Genomic DNA, 21,915 nt, shown 5'->3' on the forward strand with positions numbered 1-21,915 from the left:
TGTTGTACAAAGGTGTTTGCAACAGCAGAACAGAATTCCACTGTTGCAAAGTGGTTGCGGACAGCGCATAGAGCACTCCGTCGGTGGCCATTTTGGGAGTGCTGCCACAAGAGGTGGCAGTGTTCCCTTCGGTGGCAGGATACTGCCATAGCCACTGAAGCAAGAAAGGCAGCAGTGGGGGGGGGGAATGGCCGGGTAGGGGGCGAAATCGATCAGAGAAGGGGGAATTGCGATCCAGTGGCGATGGGTTATGCCGGATCCTTTCCCTTCCATCACCAGCCTCCCCTGTTTCTCTCCTTGGACATGATACAGCTAGCTAAAGAGCTGGTGCAGGTCCAAGGAGATCCATTGTGGAGCAGGAGATCTGCATAGGTCTCTGTCCCCTCAAAGCCTCCTGATCCTCCTTCCTTCCTCCCACTGGATACAGCACACACCTTTTAGGCACAGCTGAACCAGAGGGACACACATGATAAGGTTGGGCTCCAAGTCTCTGCTCCGTGCTCCTTCCCCACTGGAAGTTCAGTTGGGGGTACATGGGACAGGGCCTTTTCTGTTGCAGCCCCAAGGATATGAAATTCCCTGCCCATAGAGGCCCATTGAGCCCCCCACAGTGCTGTCTTTATGATGCCTTGTTAAAACATGTTTTAACAAGTGTGTGGAACAAGTGTGGAACAACGGTGTGTGGAATGGTGTGTGGAACAAGTGTGTGGAAGTGTGTTTAACAAGTGTGTTTTAACAGTGCGGAAGGGATTGTCACTCCCGGATCGGCCTTTTCAGCCACACTAGACGCTGTGCCAGAAACATCTTTCAGAGCGCGATACCAGAGTCTTTCGAGACTGAAGGTTGCCAATAATATATATAATATAATAATAAAACATGTTTGTTTTCCCTGGCATTCCAGTTGATTTGATTATCTACCTGTAGAATTTGGATCACTACTACTGTTCAGTGCCCATTTTAAATTCATTTCCATTGTTTAATTTCAGAAGTTTAATAACATATTCATAGTATTGCATGACAAAATGACTAATGCTAACAGGTTCGAGTAGGTAGGCTACAGTGCCATGCTATGCTTTACTCAGAAATCCCATTGAGTTCAATGGAACTTACTCCCAGGTAGGTGTGCATAAGATTGCAGCCCTAGTTACATTTCTAGATGCATAATAACTTTTTCTATCATCATCATCATCATCATCGGGCACGGCACTTTACAACAGTTGAGAGAACAGGTCTCTGCCCTGAGCTGCTCACAGTCTAGAAATAGATGCATGGAGAGGACAGAGGAAAAGGAGAGCGATGTGCAAGGGTAAATTTGGTTAGACTATTGCAATGCACTCTTCCTGGGGTTGCCCTTGAAGTCCGTTTGGAAATTCAAGAAAGCAAGAAGATGCTGCATAATCTCTGGCTGCCCCCAGAAATGGCAAGTGCATCATGCTTGTGTTATTCCATATGCACTGGCTGCAATGCACTGAGTGCAATTCAAGGTACTGGTTCTGACCTTTAAAGCTCTCAGGGCGTAATCCTAACCCACTTTCCAGAACCGACATAAGGGCACTGCAGCTCCGAGGTAAGGGAACAAACATCCCCTTACCTTGAGGAGACCTCCGTGAGTGCCCCCCCAACTGCAGGACGCAGCACACGTCCCATTGGCACAGCTATGCCAGTGCTGGAAAGTGGGTTAGGGTTTGGGCCTAAATGGCTTGAGGCCAGAATATCTGAAGGACCATTTCCCCCAACATGGAACTGCCTGTCCCCTGAGGTCTTCAGAGAAGACCCTTTTGTATGTTCTCCCACTGCTGGCAATACACTTAGCAGCAACACATGAAGGGGCTTTCTTAGTGATGGCACCCAGATTATGAAACCTCCTCCGTTAGGAGTTGAGGTTGCTACCTCTATTACAGCTTAGGTGCAGGTTGAAAGTCTTTTCTTGCAGCTAGCTTTCTCCCTCCCCTTGATTTCTGGCGCTGTTGGGTGTTTCTGCTTGCAGTTATTCTGATACTGTTTATTTTGCGTTTTGCAAATGTTTATTTTAGTTGTTGCTTTCAAACAATGTTGTTAGCCACCTTGAGCCTAGGGGAAGGGGGAAAAGTGGGATGAAAATATTTTAAATAAATAAATGGAGAAAAATATGTGATTGCTTCACAAACATGTCCTTAGGTTTTGTTGCCCTTTCAGTAGGGTACAAGGACTGAGGAGCTGTAGCAAAGTCTTCAAGGAAAATTATTATTATTATTATTATTATTATTATTATTATTATTATTATTATTATTATTATTATTAACAGTATTTATATACCGCTTTCAACTAAAAGTTCACAAAGCAGTTTACAGAGAAAAATCAAATAACTCATGGCTCCCTGTCCCAAAAGGGCTCACAATCTAAAAAGATGCAAAAAGAACACCAGCAGACAGCCACTAGAACAGACACTGCAGAGGTGAGGTGGGCCAGTTACTCTCCCCCTGCTAAAAAAAGGAGCACCCACTTGAAAAAGTGCCTCTTACCCAATTAGCAGGGGTAGCAGGGGTAAAAAAAGGCGGGCTTTGAGGAAGGATTCGACCAAAATAAGAGAGGGTGGATTTGTGTGTAGGTGATCTGGGAGAGAGTACCAAGGGGCAGCAAGAGAAAAAGGGTGGAGATGTTGGAGGGTTAAGAAGACCTTCAGGAGGCTGGGGCTGGTGTAATGGAAGGACAGTGAAAGTCAGAGGTGTGCATGTAGAAGGATGCAAGCCACAGAGGTAAGAGGGGAAGAGGCCATGGGAGGCTTTGAAGGCAAGTACAAGGCGTTTGTGCCAGATCTGAGAATGGACAGGAAGGCAGTGAGGGAATTTCAGGAGGGGCATAAAGTGATCAGAATGACAAATTCTTTTGGCCTATTTTCTAATTTTCCTTATTAATATTATTTTCCAGCACTGCACAAAATTCTAACCAAACCTTTGTTATCACCAGTGGGAAGAAAAAAAATCTTATCAGGGTTTTGCAGCCTAGCTAGACACAGGTTGTCTATTCTGAAGTTAAGTCCCACTGTGCTCAGTGAGGCTTATGCCCTAGAAGCGAGTGGGTACCCAATGGTAGCCTCAGTTCCCATGAGGAAGGCTTCCACGGGAATGGGCACAAACAAAGCACAACTGTCAACAACACTGTTGGGTGTACTCACCACATGCAGGATTTTATTTTCCGTTTCATACACCGTGCAATCCTGTAACAACAGAGGGGAGAAAACCGTGTTTAGTTTTTTTATAAGTTCGTTTCATCTCAGTGCTCGACATACAGCAAGAAAACAGCTTTCTGCCCCAAGGAGCTTACAATCTAGATATTGACAAAAGGGGAGCCAACGGGGGAGGGGGGGTAGAAGATGGAAGGAGGCAGTGTAGACAGATGGTTGTCTACTTAACAAGCATATGTCATTGTTTCAATTATACATACATAGGGCCCAATCCTATCCAACTTCCCAGTACCAATACAGCCACAATGCAGCCCTGAGGTCAGGGAACAAACATTTCCTCATCTTGAGAAGGCCTCCATGACTCCCCTCCCACAATCAAATGCTCATTCCATTGGCATGGCTGTATCAGTGCTGAAAAGTTGAACAAGACTGGGCCCTTAAGCTTGGTTACATAAGTTCCAAAACCCTATCAGAAGGGTCAAAAGAAAAACTGACCATACTGAATGTGTAAAATTCTGTGCGTCTCAAAAAATTTCCCAGCCGCACAAGAACTTAATGCTCACACCAAAATGTTAATTTGCGGACACAGAGTCTGAACCATTCCTGTCCTCCACAGAAAGGGCAATTAGCATACCAGGAGGGGTAACTGGTCACGTTCAATCATGAGTGGGCAAGACTGGCTTGGATACATCCAACTTGGCTCCTTCTGGTGACAAAAACGGATGTGGTTCTTTTTTTTTCCTTTCTAAAAACATGTTTCTTGTTAATGCACATTAAAAGATATAACCTGCAGAATTAGCAAAATACAGTCTAATTAAAGTAGTTGGCAGCCTTGTGGCACAGAAATAAGCAATACCATCAGTTCTGTTCTTTTGCAAAAGTTGTTAGGTTTGCAAGTAGCTACAAAAACACTGTGATGCTTTGTAATAACTGCAGGGATCCAGCAGAGTTCCCAAAACACTCCAAAGAGACTGTATAGATTTTCATGGGGTGCTTCTTTCAATTCAAAATGCAGTTTGGCATTGGGGTGGGGAGGCTGGCAAAATGAAACCCCACCCGAAAGATGATGAGATTTTTGGGAATCACTGTCAATGGTTTGAGACTAGGCTGGGGGCCACCAATCAGTGGGGCTAGCCACTTGGAGTGACAGCAAACTTGTGGGAACCATACCTTGTACCCATCCACCAATACCCATAGCCCACCTCTCCACCCTCTTGACGAATGCATGTCTACTCAAAACCAAGTCCCATTGTGTTTAGTGGGGTTTACTCCCAGGTAAGATTGCAGCCTAAATTTCTACTGCACAGCTAGAAAGCAGGACAAAAAAAAAAAAAAATACTGGATCTTTGGCAGCAGAAATACCATTTAATTGCTACCTCCTAGCTGGTAATTAAAATATATTCTTCTGGAATATCATGTCTTTAATCAAAACCTACAGAAGATTATTTGACTATTTGAAGCTGAACACAATACAGATCTCATCAATGGATGGAGACTTCAGGTGACACCCCAAGGAAAGTCAGAATGAAATGGCTTGAAATATTTCTGAACACATCCATTCAAAAATAAAAGAAGAGATCAAGCAGTTAGATCCTTGGCTTGCATATTACCTGGTGAAAGCAATTAAATCACAATGTATTGCCTAAAATAAGACTCTTTTTAAAGAGATAATTTTCCATTTTGTATCTTTGGATGTACAACCTGTAACTTTAACTTTGCAAGTAAAAATAAGTTCTGTTGACAATGGTGAAATTTGCTTCCAATTTATGGGGTGGGGTCAGGGTTCAGGATAAATTTCTGCCATTGGATCAAGTATATAGTGCCTCACAGCATAAACCTAGGCTAGTCTACTCAGAAGTAAGTTGAATTGAGTGCAATTGAGGGCTCTTAATGAGCTAGACTGGCAACTAAATGGAATAAACAAATAAATAGAAATTGACTCAGTAAGCAGAGTTCACATGTAATGCCCTTCCATGTTCATTGGATCACTGGCAGCCTTAGAACCAGACCCATAATTTGGATGGATGTCCCAGTTGTGAGAACAGGTACCTCTTTGTGAGAGCATAAGAAAAGCCCTTCTGAATTGGGTCAACCATTTCAAGGAAATGTTGCACATCAGCATGGTTGGAAGTCTTGTCAAGATAGTCTTGTATAGTCCTCTTTGCTAAATTTTCCCACCCACCCCCCCAATTCAGTTTCCCACACAGAACACAAGCTGAACATTGACACAGGAATCTCATCTGCTTTCTATTTGATTTGCTTTTGTTTGCTCACTTGTAAGCCTTCCTTGATCTACATGGAAATTTAGTGAGGAAGTCAGGCAAGCAAACAAAAAATCCGACCCCAAATTACATTCGGTAAAGTGGCGCTGGTAAAAACTACAATCAAGTCAACAACAATTTTCAATTTCCTTTGTGTGTGTGTTGAATTATCTTTTGCATTTGTGTGTATTAACATCATAATTGGCCAGGAGACTTCTGATGTATTAATGCTTTCATTTCAATCCCAAAGAGACTTTTCTGATGCAGCCACTCTTGCCTTCGCTGGAGCCTGGAAGAGGCAATACATGTTGCTTCTGCACAATTTCATCTATTATGCATTCACTTAAAATATATTTCTCCTTGTGTATGTTTTCCTTCATGCTGCGTGAGGAAAACAGGCAATCAAGTGCAGGCTTATTAGTTATTTATTTACCCTGCCCTTCCCATGAGGGAGCTCAGGGTTTCCCACTCAAAGTAACCCTGCAAGGCAGGCTGGACAGAGAAGTGGTGACTGGCTCAGCATTCATCACTCTAATCAAAGATTAGAACCCAGGTCCCCAGTCTTAAGAGCCTCAACAAATGTATCATATGATGTATTCAGCTGGTTCAACCAGAATTTGATAAACGTCATGTGCAGTGGCATCACTAGGGTTCATGTCACCCAATGTGGGAGGCCAGCTCATCACCCCTATGATGGACCTGCTGCCATGCAGTGGGCGGGGAAATGCCCCAGGCAGTGAGCATGGCGATGTACTGTCGTCCCGCCCTCACTGGTTTTTTGGCTATAATTTTTGATAGAAAAGAGATATTTCAATGTGGTTTGTTTCATTGCATTCTGCATGAAATTACACATCGATTGCTATATAACATGATGGTTTTATTCGAAAATACCAAAATTTTAAAAATTTTGGCCAGCAGTGGTGTCACACCCCCCCCACCCCATGTGCATCACCCAATGCGGCCCGCACCCCCCTAGTGACACCACTGCTCATGTGCATGTCCTTTTGGAATACCTCCACATGATAACAAACCCAGGTTGGGGGGGGGGGGAGACTTGACAGAGATTTCCCATGCAGGAACAACTCCATTTTCTGAACATTTGAGTGTGTCTTCAAGTGGAAAATAACCACAAAACATGTCCCATGAACAAATTCCCATACAGTAATGCAACATTTGTTCTGGCTTGAAGTCCAATGCTATCTACACTGGCCTAGTCTGGAAGATATGGTCATTTGTCTTCTGTTGGCTTGCAACAGGGGGAGTTGAGCTCATTGATTAGATGCATCCCCCATTCCCGTCCGAAATGCAAAGTACATCTTTGATCATGGATTTGCATTTCACTATATATTTCAAATATTGCTTAACGGGTTTAAAAAAAAAAAAGTTCTGTGTCCTAGTGGCTTGGTGTGCATTGTCAATCTGATAGCACAATAATGAAATGGAATAAATAAGCAAACTAAATCATACCCTTCCCTGGATGAACAAAATGAAAGCAAATTTGCAGGTATTCACTCTCTCCTACCTTCAGTATTATCTTGTATCAACCAAATGTGACATTCCCTCCCTACAAAAGGCTTTTGTAGGAAAGGCAGTTATTCAGAGAAACTCTGGCTCATCACCTCAAGCTTTATTCCAAAGCGTTCTACCTGCCAAGCCTAGCATTCCACAAGATTTTCCCTTCAGCTTCCTCCTCAGATTTTTTTGGGTCTCTTTTTTATGCCATGATGTCAGAATATTTCTTACAGACCAAAGGGATCTGACATAATTGCACAGAGACTCGGAGGCAATCACGCTTCAGCAGTGAACTTCACTCCGTGGAGGTGTACCAACTTACCAAGCGGATAGTATTCTTATTATTTTAACAAAAACTCATTTTTGAAAGAAAATATGCTAGATGTTTATTAACGTGACAACAAATCTGATGCGGAATCTGCTGCAGTTTGGGGTTTTTTTGCCACTCATAGTCTTTGTAAAATTAGCATCTGGGCCAAATGCTTTGATGGGGGTAATCATTTTCATTTTTTTCCCCCATTTTCAAATATGACCTACTTCTCTGACAGCCTCAGAACTGTGCCTGAAAACATAATTATGTGCTTAGCGTTTTAAAATATTTGGGCTTTTGGCTATTACTCTGTTGATAAACAGCTCATTTTAATACGGGGGAAATTAAGTAGGGTTGGATAAACAGTCACGCTGGGACTCTACCTCATTTGGCAACCTGCTAGAGCCACATTAGGCACGGAAGTCTCTAATGCTTCAGAGACCAACAGCCCAATGTTATGGGCTCTTCGTGCTGGTAGCATTCTGCCTGCCTTATAACAGTCGCAAAAGCTCTTCCAGCAGCTTGCTGAGTAGCCCACTGCCCAACCACTGGTGGGAAGACCAGGGCCTTCCAGCATGTGTCAGGGGATTGCTAGCCACCAGAGCAGGTAAGACTGCAGGGGAGGGTAGAATGGGGGCAAGGAGAAGGTGAAACTGGGTGGGGAGCTGGGAGAAATGGGGGGTGGAAGTCTGTGGGATTGGGGGTGGATCCAGCAGCAATGGCACATGTAGTATCCTATTTCCTTTATTAGTAGCCACCCCACCCTCTTTCTGTCATTGGACTTGAGCCAAATAAACAGGTAGTGCAGGTCCAAGAAGACCCATTGCGGAGTGGGAGGCTTACAAAGGTATAAGAGGATTTAAATCCCCTTTCCCCTCCAGATTCAGAAGCATTCCTCTAACAGCATTGCTCTAACATTCTAGGTTTGCTCTAGGTTTTTTTTTTTTTAAAGGAAATCCAACATCTGCAGTATATAATATTTAAGTATGAGATATTTGAAAATACCCAAACAGGTGATATTTGGTGATGGCACCTGAGACCCCAAAAACTCTTAACAGAAGTGCTTATAAGGTGCTAATATTACATGGGCACCTGAGCCTCTGAGCGGCCCGCTTGGAGGCAGGCTGTGCAGCATGGCCTTTCCCAGTTTGAAGAGACACTTGGCCAACAGTCTGAGGCTAAGAGGCAAAGAAGGAAGGCCCATAGCCAGGGAGACAGACCAGGGACAGACTGCACTTGCTCCCGGTGTGGAAGGGATTGTCACTCCCGAATCAGCCTTTTCAGCCACACTAGACGCTGTTCCAGAACCACCATTCAGAGTGCAAAACCATAGTCTTTCGAGACTGAAGGTTGCCAACATGCATTACATGGGCAGCCCAAGCAAATGAAATTCCCCCCATGCTGATGCAGTGGCGCGAGCACAGCTTACACTGCATCTTGCGGGGCAATTTTGCAAGCTGAGGGTCTCCTTGAGGTAAGGGAAGAGTCGTCCCCTTGCCCCAGGAATGCCCCAGCCACTGCAACGGTTCTAGTCCGACCTGTGCTTGCTAATTCACTGGAGCAAATCCAAGTGAATACATGTTGGCAGATCCCACCTGGGAAGGCAGATAGGACACAACTCACACCAATGCTGCCGATCTTGCCCCCTCCCCATCTTCTCCCACTCCTCCACTCCACAGCTTACCTGCTCTAATGAGCATCAGCCTGCATGGGCACCAGTGGGACAGCACAAGCCCTCTGCCAGCACTTCTTGTCCGCTGTCGCAACATGCTTTACAGCACATTTGTGACAGTGCACACTTGTGGCACAACCATTCTGCCATCATACGGCGAATACAGGACTGCGCTCATTCTCATTCAAAGAACCTATTTTAGAAAACTTCAAACTTTATTTTACCCCCCTTCCCAGAATTGTGTTGTGCAGTGGCAACAGCACCCAAATGGGCTTATGTTCCTTTTTCTTCCCTGCCCATTTAAACATGAGACATTAGATTTATGTTGTCTATGGAGAACTCGTGCAAGGAAAGTGCCCTACAGGTAGACCACAGCTGCGATACAAGGACATCTGCAAGAGGGATCTGAAGGCCTTAGGAGTGGACCTCAACAGGTGGGAAACCCTGGCCTCTGAGCGGCCTGCTTGGAGGCAGGCTATGCAGCATGGCCTTTCCCAGTTTGAAGAGACACTTGGCCAACAGTCTGAGGCAAAGAGGCAAAGTAGGAAGGCCCACAGCCAGGGAGACAGACCAGGGACAGACTGCACTTGCTCCCAGTGTGGAAGGGATTGTCACTCCCGAATCGACCTTTTCAGCCACACTAGACGCTGTGCCAGAACCACCATCCAGAGCGCGATACCAGAGTCTTTCGAGACTGAAGGTTGCCAACAACCAGATTTATGTTTATTAAATTATAATCCATTATTTTAAACTGATGGTGCCTTAGCAGAAAGGTGATACAGGCTGAGTATTCCTTATCCAGGTTTCTTGGGATTGGAAGGTGTTTGGATTTGTTTGGAATAATGGCATCCATATAATGAGAAATGCTTCCTCTTGCTCTTTTCACTGTTACCATATGGGTGTCTGCCGGTCTCCTTGACATTTTTCAACCATGTCTGTACAGGTACACACCACAAAGCAGAGAATAGAACTTACAGCCTATACCTGCCCTGTACATGGAATTGAGAACAAGACCTTCTAGTGTTTACACTACAGAAAAAAATGTCTTGGATAAAAATGTCCAGATACCAGAATAGCCCAGATTTCAGATGTCTGGATAAGGGGTAATCTACCTGCAAATAAACATAGAAAAGCAATGGAGTAAAGGGTTTTCTTTGGAAGATTCAGTTGTTGTTCCTTTCCCAAAAGATCAAACTTATTCAAGTCTGATGGTGAAATGGTAAAAAAAAAAAAAAAATTAAAAATGACTTCATTGGAGAGACACAGTCTTAAGAACCAAGGAACCAGGTGCAGGAAAGAGTCTCTCTCTCTTTCTGTGCACTTCATGGCAAAGTACCCCTCTGAAGTCTTTTCTTTATTTCTACAGTAAAAAAATAAAATAAAAGCAGCATTCAGGGTGCCTAGTTCAATCGCAAAGCAATTCCCCCCACCCTGACTAGTTTAAAATACTTCAAATGGAGTATCCATTTTATTTTACATGGTTTCCATTTAACTCTCAAAACACCAAGAGGATAAATCATTTGCAGCTGGGCTTACTGTTCAACTTTCAAGTTGATGTTCCCTTTGACAGGAGTTCCTTTTAATTTTATGCATCAGAAATGCAATTGAGCTTCCTTCACAGCAAACCCAATTATTTCAGGTCAGAGAATAAAGGACTTCAGTTGCAAAAGTATCTGAAAAATTTCCCCTGTTTTGTAGAGCGGAATGAATTAATTTTAAAGAACAGTTTGGGCCAAGGCAGAGGATTCAAATGGTTTCTGTCTGCAAGCTTTCTTTTCCAAGAATGATTGGAATTCATATTGCATAAAAAAATCTATTTGCTTTTACATCAACTTCATTTAAATTAGGGTTTGGTGAGATGGAGCTTTATACTAAGACTTACAGCATAAATGCAGTATCTGGAACATCTTGGGAAGCCGCCAAGATATTCAGGTAGTCAAATGCTCAATTAAACAATAGTAGAATTTTGTTTAAAGATCACAGTTAGAGAAGGGTTACATTTGGGGGGGGGGATTTAAGGTAGAAATAGTTTTCAGCATCTGAGACAGGGCATGAAATGGCTCTCCCACTTATCCAGTGGAGTACCAATGGTCAAAAAGAGCTGCCATTTCTCACTGTGTGAGAAGAATGGAACAGAAGAGGAAGCGTGGAGGAGAAGAGAATGTTGGGTTAAGAGCAGTAGTTCCCTGCAAGGCAAACTCCTGCAAGGGAGTTGGGGACAATCTAAGTCTTGGAGGGGGTGTGTCCCAATGGCACCACAGTGATCTGAGTGCCGTGAGGACCCAGGGTCCTTCAAATGTACCTGTTGTGACACCTCCCGGAGGGTCCTGGAGGCTTGCAGCCCCCTCTGCAAGCCTCCCTGCTGTTGCACTCAGCTGCAATCAGTGATTGGAGCTCAGTGCAGCAACAAGGAAGCTTGTAGAGGAGGCTGCAAGCCTCTAGGACCCTCTGGGAGGCTTCACAACCCTCTCAGATAAGTTTTAAGTACCTTGGGTATCTTTAGCATCGCAATCGCTGCAGCGCTGTTGGAGCACCCACTCCTGGGCCACTCTCCTTAAGAAGGAATAGTCCACTTCTGGTTCCCATGGGGTGGGTCATCACTCACCAGTTTGGGAACTGTTAGGTTAGAGTATCTGCAAGTGTCAGAAACACTCTAGTCCACCACTCTTCTCTCCTCCATACTTATGCTCCATTCCTCTCTCCCATTTTGAATCCAGAGAGTGAGAGAAGGCAAAGGAGGAGGTATTGCAGATAGCAACTAGCACGCCACCAGCTAAAGGGGAGGATGGCATCTAGTGTACTGTCTCAACTGCAAGGAGGTGTTTGGTTGGCATCATCACTTGTGGAGGAACTAAACAAAAATTTCTTAAAGGACTACAGACCAAACTTACCTTACCCACCCTCACATGCACAGGGACCAGGACTGAGAGGAATTAAGAAATATCTGTGTTCTCCTGCTTTGGAAGAATGTAGGACTAATTTATCACAAGATCAACAAACTCTTACCTGTTGCACTATGGTGGTTAGTTCCAGGCACAGTTGAACAATGTTATTTTTCAGCAGTGAGTATTCTGTCACACTGACAAATGGAGACCTATTAAGAAGGGATTTTAAAAGTTATAAGTGTTCTCATTTACAATTCCTGTAATCAGACTAGCAATGTAATGAATATGTACTACTCATATTTCCGATAAGCAGACTATGATTAATGAATGTATACATGCTGACTTGCTCGGGTTTTTTTTTTTTACAGTTTGATGGAAAATACACCAAAGTATTAAAAGTCAAAGGGGGGGGGTATAGAAGATCTATGATCCAGTCCTAACCAACTTTCCAGCACCAATGCAGCTCTAAAGGAAGGGAACAAGCATTCCCTTACTTTGAGGAGGCCTCTGAGATGGTCTCCCCACTGCAGGATGCAGCACACACCCTGTTGGCACGGCTATACCAGTGCTGGAAAGTTGGATAGGGGCACCTAGTCAAGCTGGTTTCAATTGTCCCCTCTTGCAACGTAAAGACTCAAAGAGTCCTACCATGATTCAGCCACTTCATTCCGGGGAAGAAGTAGCTGGATTCAAATCAGACTCAGTAAGTCTTGGGTTTGGATCCCCAAGGCTACAATCCTATGCCAGTTTACCTGGAAGTAAACTCCAGTGAACTCAATGACTTCTGAGTAGACACCCATAGGGTTGCACTACATATCTGTTTGCAAGCAGGTCACAGCAAAGCATAATAAGGCTATTCACACATAATGCTGTCTGTCTACACCTGGGTCCATTTTCCCATATGAATGGATGTACCTGACTATTTTTCACAGATCAACCATCAGGGAATACCATATATAGACCGTACCAGCACTGAATGGAATGTGCATGAAACAGATGTACCTGGATGTAGCTTATGCATGAACAAGACCTAATATTTTACTTATCCGCTCAAGAAAAACGAGGGCTGTTCTAAACACGTACTTCCTGATGCAGTAACTGGACTACTTCACCATTCAGGTGGAGGGGGGAGGCTGCTTGTTGGAAAGCGCCCCATCTGTGAAGCAAACATTTCAGCAAAAAACCTGCCCCTCCCCCTTAAGAACATGAGAACAGCCTAGCTGGATCAGGCCAAAGGCCCATCTAGTCCAGCTTCCTGTATTTCACAGTGGCCCACCAAATGCCCCAGGGAGCACACCAGATAACAAGAGACCTGCAAGGCTTCCTGGGAATTGTAGTTAAGAACATAAGAACAGCCCCACTGGATCAGGCCATAGGCCCATCTAGTCCAGCTTCCTGGATCTCACTGGCCCACCAAATGCCCCAGGGAGCACACAAGACAACAAGAGACCTGCATCCTGGTGCCCTCCCTTGCATCTGGCCTTCTGACATAGCCCATTTCTAAAATCAGGAGGTTGCACATACACATCACGGCTTGTCACCCATGATGGATTTTTCCTCCAGAAATTTGTCCAGTCCCCCTTTAAATGTAGTAGTAGTACTAGTACTAGTACTACTACTAGTAGTAGTAGTAGTAGTAGTAGTAGTAGTAGTAGTGCATCTAGGCCCAGTACCATCACCACATCCTGTGGCAAAGTGTTTCACATATTAACTATTATTATTATTATTAACAGTATTTATATACCGCTTTTCAACTAAAAGTTCACAACTACACTCAACTCAACTACATGTTGAGTAAAGAAAAATTTTCTTTTTTCTGTCCAAACTCTCCTAACACTCAATTTTAGTGGATGTCCCTTAAATAGGTGGACCATGTGGAGTGGTACAGCAGGGGACAAAGGTTCAGAAATGCTGGTTTAGATGACCCTCATTTGCTCTCAGTGTCAGTGTCCTCAGTGACACTGTGATGTCACCCACTTCGTGACAAGTCAACCCAGATACAACACCACCTTAATGCATCTGTCCTTTTTTTCTGAATTACTGCAGCTGCAGAGGGAGGACAGCAAACCAAATAAGAAGTGGGACCACGACACACGGGGGAGGGGGCATTTAATCCTTTGCTTGTGTGTCAAGTTACTCACAAAATCACTCTGCTTCCAAAGTTGCTAATAGCCCTGAAAAGGAAGGTTTCGTCAGAAGCTTCCCTCTTGGGTCCTACAACAAAGTTCATGGCATCGTTTTCCTGTTCCAGAATGAGGCATGATGGGAAATGGTTAAATGCCTCCTCCAACCCTGATTGGACCCTGAAGTCGCTTTTACTTTAATTCAGAATAAAAAGACAGATGCATCAATGAAACAAATTGTGTTGTGAGTGACTTGACCATCCTGTTTGAATAAGAATACTAAGATTGGGTAAGACTGAATAACTCGTGTTTGTATAATGCTTTTTGAGTATGCAAAGCACTTTCTTTGTATTATCTTAACATTGTCCCTGCAGTAACCCTGTAAGAAAAGTATTATTATCCCCATATTGCAGATGGGGAAGACCAAGGCTGAGAGGAGCAGCTTGCATAAAGCTGCCTAGTGAATTCCTGATAGAGGCAAGATTGAAACCAGGGAAGTCTGGTTCTCAGCTTAGACTTTTAGCCAGCATTTAATTTGGAAAAGAAGCAGCAGTGGTCAGACACCAAATTTGGGTGGTGGCGGCACAGATCAAACAGCAATGAAGAAAAAGCATGGGGCCAAATAACTTGTCAAAAGGTGAAGATTTGTACAACATGCGGTGTTTTGGATATGATTTTTCTATTCCAACAAAACGGAAACAGATGAAAATTGTGCACAGCCCTGTGAGTAAAATCCGATTGGCACTTGCCCCAAAGTGAGAGATTCCCAGCTCTACAACCGGCTCCTTCAATAGGCACCTATTTATCTTCAACTCTAGAAATGTCAAATTTACCAAGCAGGAACTGAATGCTGAAGGGGGGGGGGATTCTCTCTTTTTGAAAAAGGCTTGAAACTCAATTACCTGTCTAGCCAGGCAAGCAAGTTCTTGGCAGCACCAATCAGGTCAACAACAGAGGTAAGAAAATCATTTGGCAGTCTTCTGGAGGCCCTGCCGTCATAATGGCCGCTCCTTCTTCTACCTGTTATGAAGTTCTGAAGATTTTTGGCTGAGGCATTCAGCTTGTGGGAAAGAGTTCGCAGGTTTTCTGTCTCCAAGCCATAATTCTGAAAGCAAACAAGACGTGTGGTACATTTTTAAAAGCAGGAAATGGAATTACTGCAAACATTTTAGACTTGCTTGGATTTTGCTCCACTTTTGAATCACAAACACATGTTTATTTATGTATTTAGATGTCTGTCTCACTGGGTCCTTAAGTCTCATGGCAGCTTTACTCAACTGTGCTTACGGTTCATGATCTGAATTATACAACTCTGGGCACAGCTCAGGTATTTCCTTATAGAAGGCTCACCTAAAACGTCCCATCACCCGAGTTAGCATGTCAAATGCCAAACAATTACTTTTCCATTCTTACCGACTAGTGCACCAGAAGACCTCCTCTACCACCCTTCCTTCTTCTGCTCCCTGAATTAAAAAGGGGGAGGGGTGCAAAGTGGAAGGAAAAAAAATATGGAGGAGAGAATGGTGGGCCAGAGAGTCTCTTCCTTTTCACATCAGAAGAGTAGGATGAGCCACTCTACTCTGCACCACACTTCCTCTTTCATTCCACTCTTCTTCCTGAATCCAAGGAATTCTTGCCAACTTACTGCCTTAATCCATTTCTGCCTGGCCCACAGGTGTACACATATGGTCCCTGTTTGTGTATATGCAATGTTGAGCAAAAATGGCTTACACAATTGCCTCAGCAATCTCATGGATGGGCCAGTCCTGAGGAGGAACAATATTGTATCTGACCATTCATGCAAATCCAAACACCACCCTGGAATGGGCAGAAATAGAGGCTACATATGGCTCTTGTACATCTGCAGTCCGGCATGGAGAGATGCAGACCAAGGAGAACTGGCACTTCCTGACCCAGAGGCCATCCAAACAGGCAGCTGGAGCCACCAGTAGAACTGCTTCAGCTGTTAAGAGCAATCAATATATACTAAGATATTCAGCTTTTATTTCTTGTCACATTGGAAAGGAAGTGAACAATGCACAAATTAAAAAAAAACACAATAGAATACCCATGTGGAGTGTTAATATTACAACTTTTAGATAAGACTGCTTATTCCACTTTTACAGCTCTCCCATTAGAAATTTTTTTATAACCATCACTGAATATCTCACAACCAAATCCGGCACATCCATGAGGCCACCTGAGACCGTTGCCTCAGGCAGATTGGTGGGCTTCAGCATCTGCCTCCTCCCTCTCCCTAGGTCAGTGTTTCTCAACCAGTAGTACGGGTACCACCAGCGACACTTGAAGTGATGTCCGGTGGTACTCACGAGACCTCTGGACACCTGCCACCCAGCAGTGAGACCAGGAACACAACACAACAAACAGGTAAGAGGCTGCAAAGCATGCTTCTCAGTTTTCTAAAAAGCCCTCCCATCCATACTAAGCCTCTTACTGGTGTTTGTTGTGTTGCATTTGGCCTCCCAACCGAGAAGTATCACCAGTTACATTTGGTAGTATTTTGAATAGGTGGACCAAGTGAATGGTACAGCAGAGGACAAACATTGAGAAAGACTCTGCTCTAGATTCAAAAGGAAAGGAGCAAGAAAAACCAGCAAGAGCCACCTCTTATTCTCCTTCACCCAGGCTTGCTGGATTTGAAAAGGTAGTAAGAAGCAAGAAAGGAAGTGTGGAGAAGAGAGGAGACTACCAATCTACAGACCAGTCACACACTTGCAGTTGGATGTGTATGGAGTGGGAGTGTAACACGACAGCAATACTTACAGCTCTAATTGAGCATTCTAACTGCTCAAGTCATGATTGGCATCCCAGTTCGTTCCTCCTGCTTGTTTTTCAGTGTCCCACTTTCTCTGCTCCTGAGCTAACAAGGCAAGTCACTGTGTCTGCCCATAAGTCATCTCTCTCTAGATACCCTGGGAGCGTGCCAATTTCCTATCAGGAAAGGCCATTATCACTATCAGCTATAGAAAAAGCAAACAACTCAGAGTTGCTGCAATTCAGATAAGCTGATGTTTCCCCCTCTCTCAGCCAGCCAATTCCCAAGTGCTGGATAAAATGGGTCTGCTTTGTTAGTTCCCTTCACCACAGGGCCAGTATTACATTCTCACCTGTTATGTTAACAACATGCACAACGTGACTTGGAGGTATGTTAGAACAAATGACAAACACAGGCAAGGAGGACTAGGCTGAAAAGACTGTTTATTTAAAAAAAAAACTGGCAACAGTGCAGAGGGCTGCCCCATCTCTTCTCCAGCCCCCCCCCCCCACTTTAGACCACATGCAATGATTCACCAGTGACTCTTTAAATGCTATTGGGCCAATCTAGATGATATTTTTGCACCCGAACCAGCCCTATCTGATTTTTGACATGTGCACTCATAAGAGATGATATTGTGCTTTGGAACACATACTTCCTGCACTGAGACCCATGGAGAAAGGGGAAGAAAATGACTTTTGATTTCCACATAAATTCAAGAAACTAGTTGGTTTTGGTCCATCTCAATCAGTCATTTTTATTTTTTTAAAAGACAGAATCCAGTACAGAATTAGCATTCCGTTGTTATCTAGAAAAGTGCACATCAAATTTCAGAAAGAGATTTTATTTATTTATTTATTTATTTATTTATTTATTTATTTATTTATTTATGTGCCGAATGTGTGGGGAAAACCCATGTGACTAATTCCCAATCACATGTCACTTAAACATTACCCCATCTTAAATGGCCATGTTCGCTTGTTCCCCTCATGTGTTTGGTAATGGGAACAGAAAGTTTGGGATCACCTGTTGCATTCATGCCTGTGGCATTCATATCTCTGCTGTTAATGGCCCCTAACATTGATTCCTTCAACCGTACACATGAAAGGAGTCCCTTGATGCCTGCAGCTGGACACATATGGGGGAGATGGTCCAGCCACACATTTAGCTGAATGCATGGATTTGGAGGGGCATGGTTAGTGGGCATAGCCCTGCTTCCCCCTCCATGTGTTCAATAGAGAGCCTGTTATAGGATTCAAGTCCGAGCTGGAACTATTGTTAGTGCTGCACCATCCACATAGTGAATAGAACAACTGAAGGGCTCATCATCTAGATATATAGACAAGAAAAGTGAGAGAGAGAGAGAGAGAGAGAGAGATAGTGCACCATGATGCAGGTCTCTTATTGTCTTGTATACTCTCTGAGGCACCTGGTGGGCCACTTCAAGATTCAGGAAGCTGGACTAGATGGGCCTTTGGCCGGATCCAGTAGGGCTCTTCTTATGTTTTTATGTCAGATTGGTTGGCAACCTTCAGTCTCGAAAGACTATGGTATAAGCATACAGCACCCGGTATTCCCAGGCGGTCTCCCATCCAAGTACTAACCAGGCCTGACCCTGCTTAGCTTCTGAGATCAGACGGGATCAGGCATGTGCAGGGTAACAGTTGCTGCTTGACTGCAGGAATACTTGGAATGTTCCCAAGTGGCTTGCCTACAAAGCAGCATCAGCTGGGAATTGGAAGTCAGGGACGAAAGTATTCTTTTGTATTTTGAACATTTGCAAGAAGGGAATCTGTATTGGGTCTGCCTTGCTACTTTCAGAAAAAAACCCAATGTGTGGGACACACCCAGGATCATCCAGGAAATCTCCATTATTCCTGAGCAGAGGTTCATCAATCCCAGGTCCTCTTGGTCAAAGTTCAGTGCTCTAACTACTCCACCATTCTGCATATCCCCAATCAAGACAATGTGGCTGCTACTTTTAGCAGTATCTCAAGTTTGTTGTGATGTCTACTTTGGTCCTCAGGGACAAGCTTTTCTTGTAACACAAACCTATTTTCAGCAATTCACATTTTATTGATTCAGATCACATGTTAATGCAGTTCTAGCTGAAATGTGTTCATCACCACCATCATATAAATCCCAAAGCTAAATATCTACCCCAAAGCTTTGAGCCAATGAGAAATAAAATGCTTGCACCCAAAAGCCAAATGAATGATTAAACAGACAATTTTGTAATTGACATAAAATTACTGGGAGGGAATCCAAGTCTTCAAAAGAGAATTAGCACACTTTTAGAACTAATAAATGCATAAATGGGGGGGGGGGGAAGAGAAGCAGAATTAAACCTATCTATTTCTTATATATATATATATATATATATATATATATATATATATATATATATATAGAGAGAGAGAGAGAGAGAGAGAGAGAGAGAGAGAGAGAGAGAGAGAGAGAGAGAGGATTAAACCTAAACCTATAATAAATATATATTTAGAGGATTAAACCTAAACCTTAAAATATCAACTCTGGGGATGATGCAAAATGGGATAGACCTATATATATATAGGTTTAATCCCCTAAATATGACATTAATTTGATCAAATTTATCCAAAACAGCTGAGATAGTAGAGATGCTATTGAGAAGTTGATGATGTTCTGCATTTGTTATTATTAACTGTTGTTTAATAAAGCACAAGCTGTTTTCAGTGCTGGTATTTGCAAATTCTTAACGGACAATTTATGCAATACTTTCCTGTCCATGCAAACAGGCATGTGAACAGAGAAGCTTCACAAGTACTAATATTTTTTATTTTTTTTGGGGGGGGGGGAGGCTTAAAATATCAACTCTGGGGGTGATGCAAAATGGGATAGACCTCCCATGCTTATTGCTAACCCTCCCTGTAAATACACACATCTTAATGGAAAATAACTGGAATTAGAAAGGGTTCACAACAAATGGCTGGCAACCTTCAGTCTCGAAAGACTATGGTATAAGCCTATAGCACCCCGTATTCCAAGGTGGTCTCCCATCCAAGTACTAACCAAGCCTGACCCTGCTTAGCTTCCGAGATCAGACAAGATCAGGCATGTGCAGGGTAACAACAGGAATTTCCAGTATGTGTTTAAACAGATACTCAGGTAAAGCCGGGAAGGTTTGTTCGATACCAGTTACCTCTCTGCAAAGGTTAGAGCACTGCATTTAAGGTTTCTTCCCCCTTCCGTTTAGTCCTAATAACAACCCTGTGAGGTAGGTCAGACTGAAGGACAGTGAGCTTTCATGGCGGAGTGCCAATTAGAAGCTGTGTCCCACTTTTAGTCCAACATGTTCACGGTTATACCATACTGTCTCTCTGGGTTGTAAGGGTGATGTCCAAGACCTCATGAAAAGTATGGAAGTGCTCCAAATGTTATCTTCTTTACCTGGAATATAGAGTAAGAAATGAATGTTCCTCTCATTCTGTTATTATGTACATTTGGCCTCTCAGGAAAAGAAGACTACTTTGGGTGTCATCTCCTTTCTCCTCCTCCTCAGAGTTCATTGCTTTGGAAGACCCTTTCCTGAATGGGTCAGTGTTATGCACTGTTTTACTCCCTCCTTTTCCCACTGATCCTCACCCTTCAACAATCCTCAGCTTTCCCCATCCTTCCAAGAAGTTTCTCTTCCTCCCCCTGCTCCCTGGATTCAAAAAGAAGGGGACAGAGCAGAAGGAGAAGGGTGGAGAAGAGATGAGTAGGGAGTTGGATTCCTTTTAGAATCCAAAGAACAGCAGGAGAATCAATACAGACAGGACGATGGGCGGAGGCAAGTAAACCTCCTTGTGGATGGTACAGTCCTGTGGGTTGCAGTTGACCATCATCCAACTGCAGTCAATTGTCCTCAAATACGTTCATGCAAGCAGCAAACCAGCCTCACCTTCCTCTACCATTTGGCTTTGGTGCTGTTTGGTATTTCAAGGATGCAACACTTTTCCTGCAGCTGAGAGACAAATACCAGAGAAAGGAAAGGGCACCGCAAATCGAGCTGACTGATGAATGGAAGGAAAAACAACAGAACTCCTGAATGACAAGCCAACATCTTCACTCATCATTATATAAAGTTCATGGTATTTAAAGTGTGTGTTTTAAATAACACCACGAAGCTGGTCAGGCATCTGAGATGCAGCTCCCCACTGCTAGGCATGCATTTTTATACCTGCTTACTGAGTATCACCACGAAGTTATTTGGCTGTCACGAAAGATGCACATATTTAAGAACAAAAACAAAACCACAATTTAGAATAACTCGCATCCAATTTCCTCATGAAATTTGTATAAAGTAGGTCAAATATTCTGCTGTTTGGAAGAACTTCCCCGAACTCTCTCTTTGCAAATTTGGGGGAATGGAATTGAACAGATACTCAGGTAAAACCAGGAAGGTCTGTTATGAGCCCTCTTCGATACCAGTAACCTTGGAAAATCTAGATCAGTGTTGTGTAGATTGACCCATGACCCCAGTGCCCTAGAGAAAGTGAGGCAGAAACATTCATCCAAGCAAAGGTAACTGAATTGCCAGTCCTGCTTTGGCTAATATTGATGGAAAACAATAGGAGAGTCTTTCCTTTCATCCAACCAATGGTAACATTTGAAAATTAAACTGTAAATTAGTTGTAACGGCCAGTGCAAGGCCCAGCCACCCTCTTCCATCTTGTGTGCCTGTCAACCATATTCAGTGTGTCTCCTGGTCCCTGGGAACCACCTGCTTTGTTGCTGAGCTGTTCCCATCCCAAGAACTTGGAATTCAACCAAGAGCCTTGGCCACTGCACTTGCTCATGTTTGGAGCATAAGAGGATAAGGAGTGTCCACCTCTTGACCACAGGCTGTGCTATTCTTTAACTCAGTGGCTCACAAACCACTGATTTGTGACTTGATTTTTGGTGGGTCCCATAACAGTTAAGTAAGCCTTCAATGAAAATGAGGCTTTCAAAAATCAGATAGCTGCTAATTGTCCTGCAAAGAGCTCAGCTCCTGCTGTTTGCAAGCATAGGGAGAAAAATATTGGAGCATCTTTTTTTCTGGTCGTTACATGACAGTATGTAAAAACATTATTTCTTTCCAGATTTAAGTCTTGTGGGTGGGTCCTAATAGAGATTTTAAAAAGTGGGTCCTGGTGCTACAAAGTTTGGAAACCACTGCTCTATCTAGATGAACCTGCTTGATAGCCCCTCTC

General features: G+C 43.5%; 1 protein-coding gene and 1 pseudogene across 1 annotated transcript in view; both read right to left on the minus strand.

The window, feature by feature from the left end:
• The window catches only part of LOC136663086 (connector enhancer of kinase suppressor of ras 2-like), a 319,906-nt gene that overhangs the window by 162,581 nt on the left and 135,410 nt on the right, over positions 1-21,915 (minus strand). Inside the window, exons 3-5 of the mRNA XM_066640022.1 lie at positions 14,829-15,031; positions 11,925-12,012; positions 3,155-3,196 (exon numbers count right to left, since the gene is read on the minus strand). Coding sequence (XP_066496119.1) covers positions 3,155-3,196; positions 11,925-12,012; positions 14,829-15,031 — 333 coding nt within the window. The remainder of the gene's footprint in view (positions 1-3,154; positions 3,197-11,924; positions 12,013-14,828; positions 15,032-21,915) is intronic.
• LOC136663534 (5S ribosomal RNA) lies at positions 18,258-18,377 on the minus strand (annotated as a pseudogene).

Source organism: Tiliqua scincoides, chromosome 12 (genome assembly GCF_035046505.1).
Source record: "Tiliqua scincoides isolate rTilSci1 chromosome 12, rTilSci1.hap2, whole genome shotgun sequence".
In the NCBI taxonomy this organism is placed as follows: domain Eukaryota; kingdom Metazoa; phylum Chordata; class Lepidosauria; order Squamata; family Scincidae; genus Tiliqua; species Tiliqua scincoides.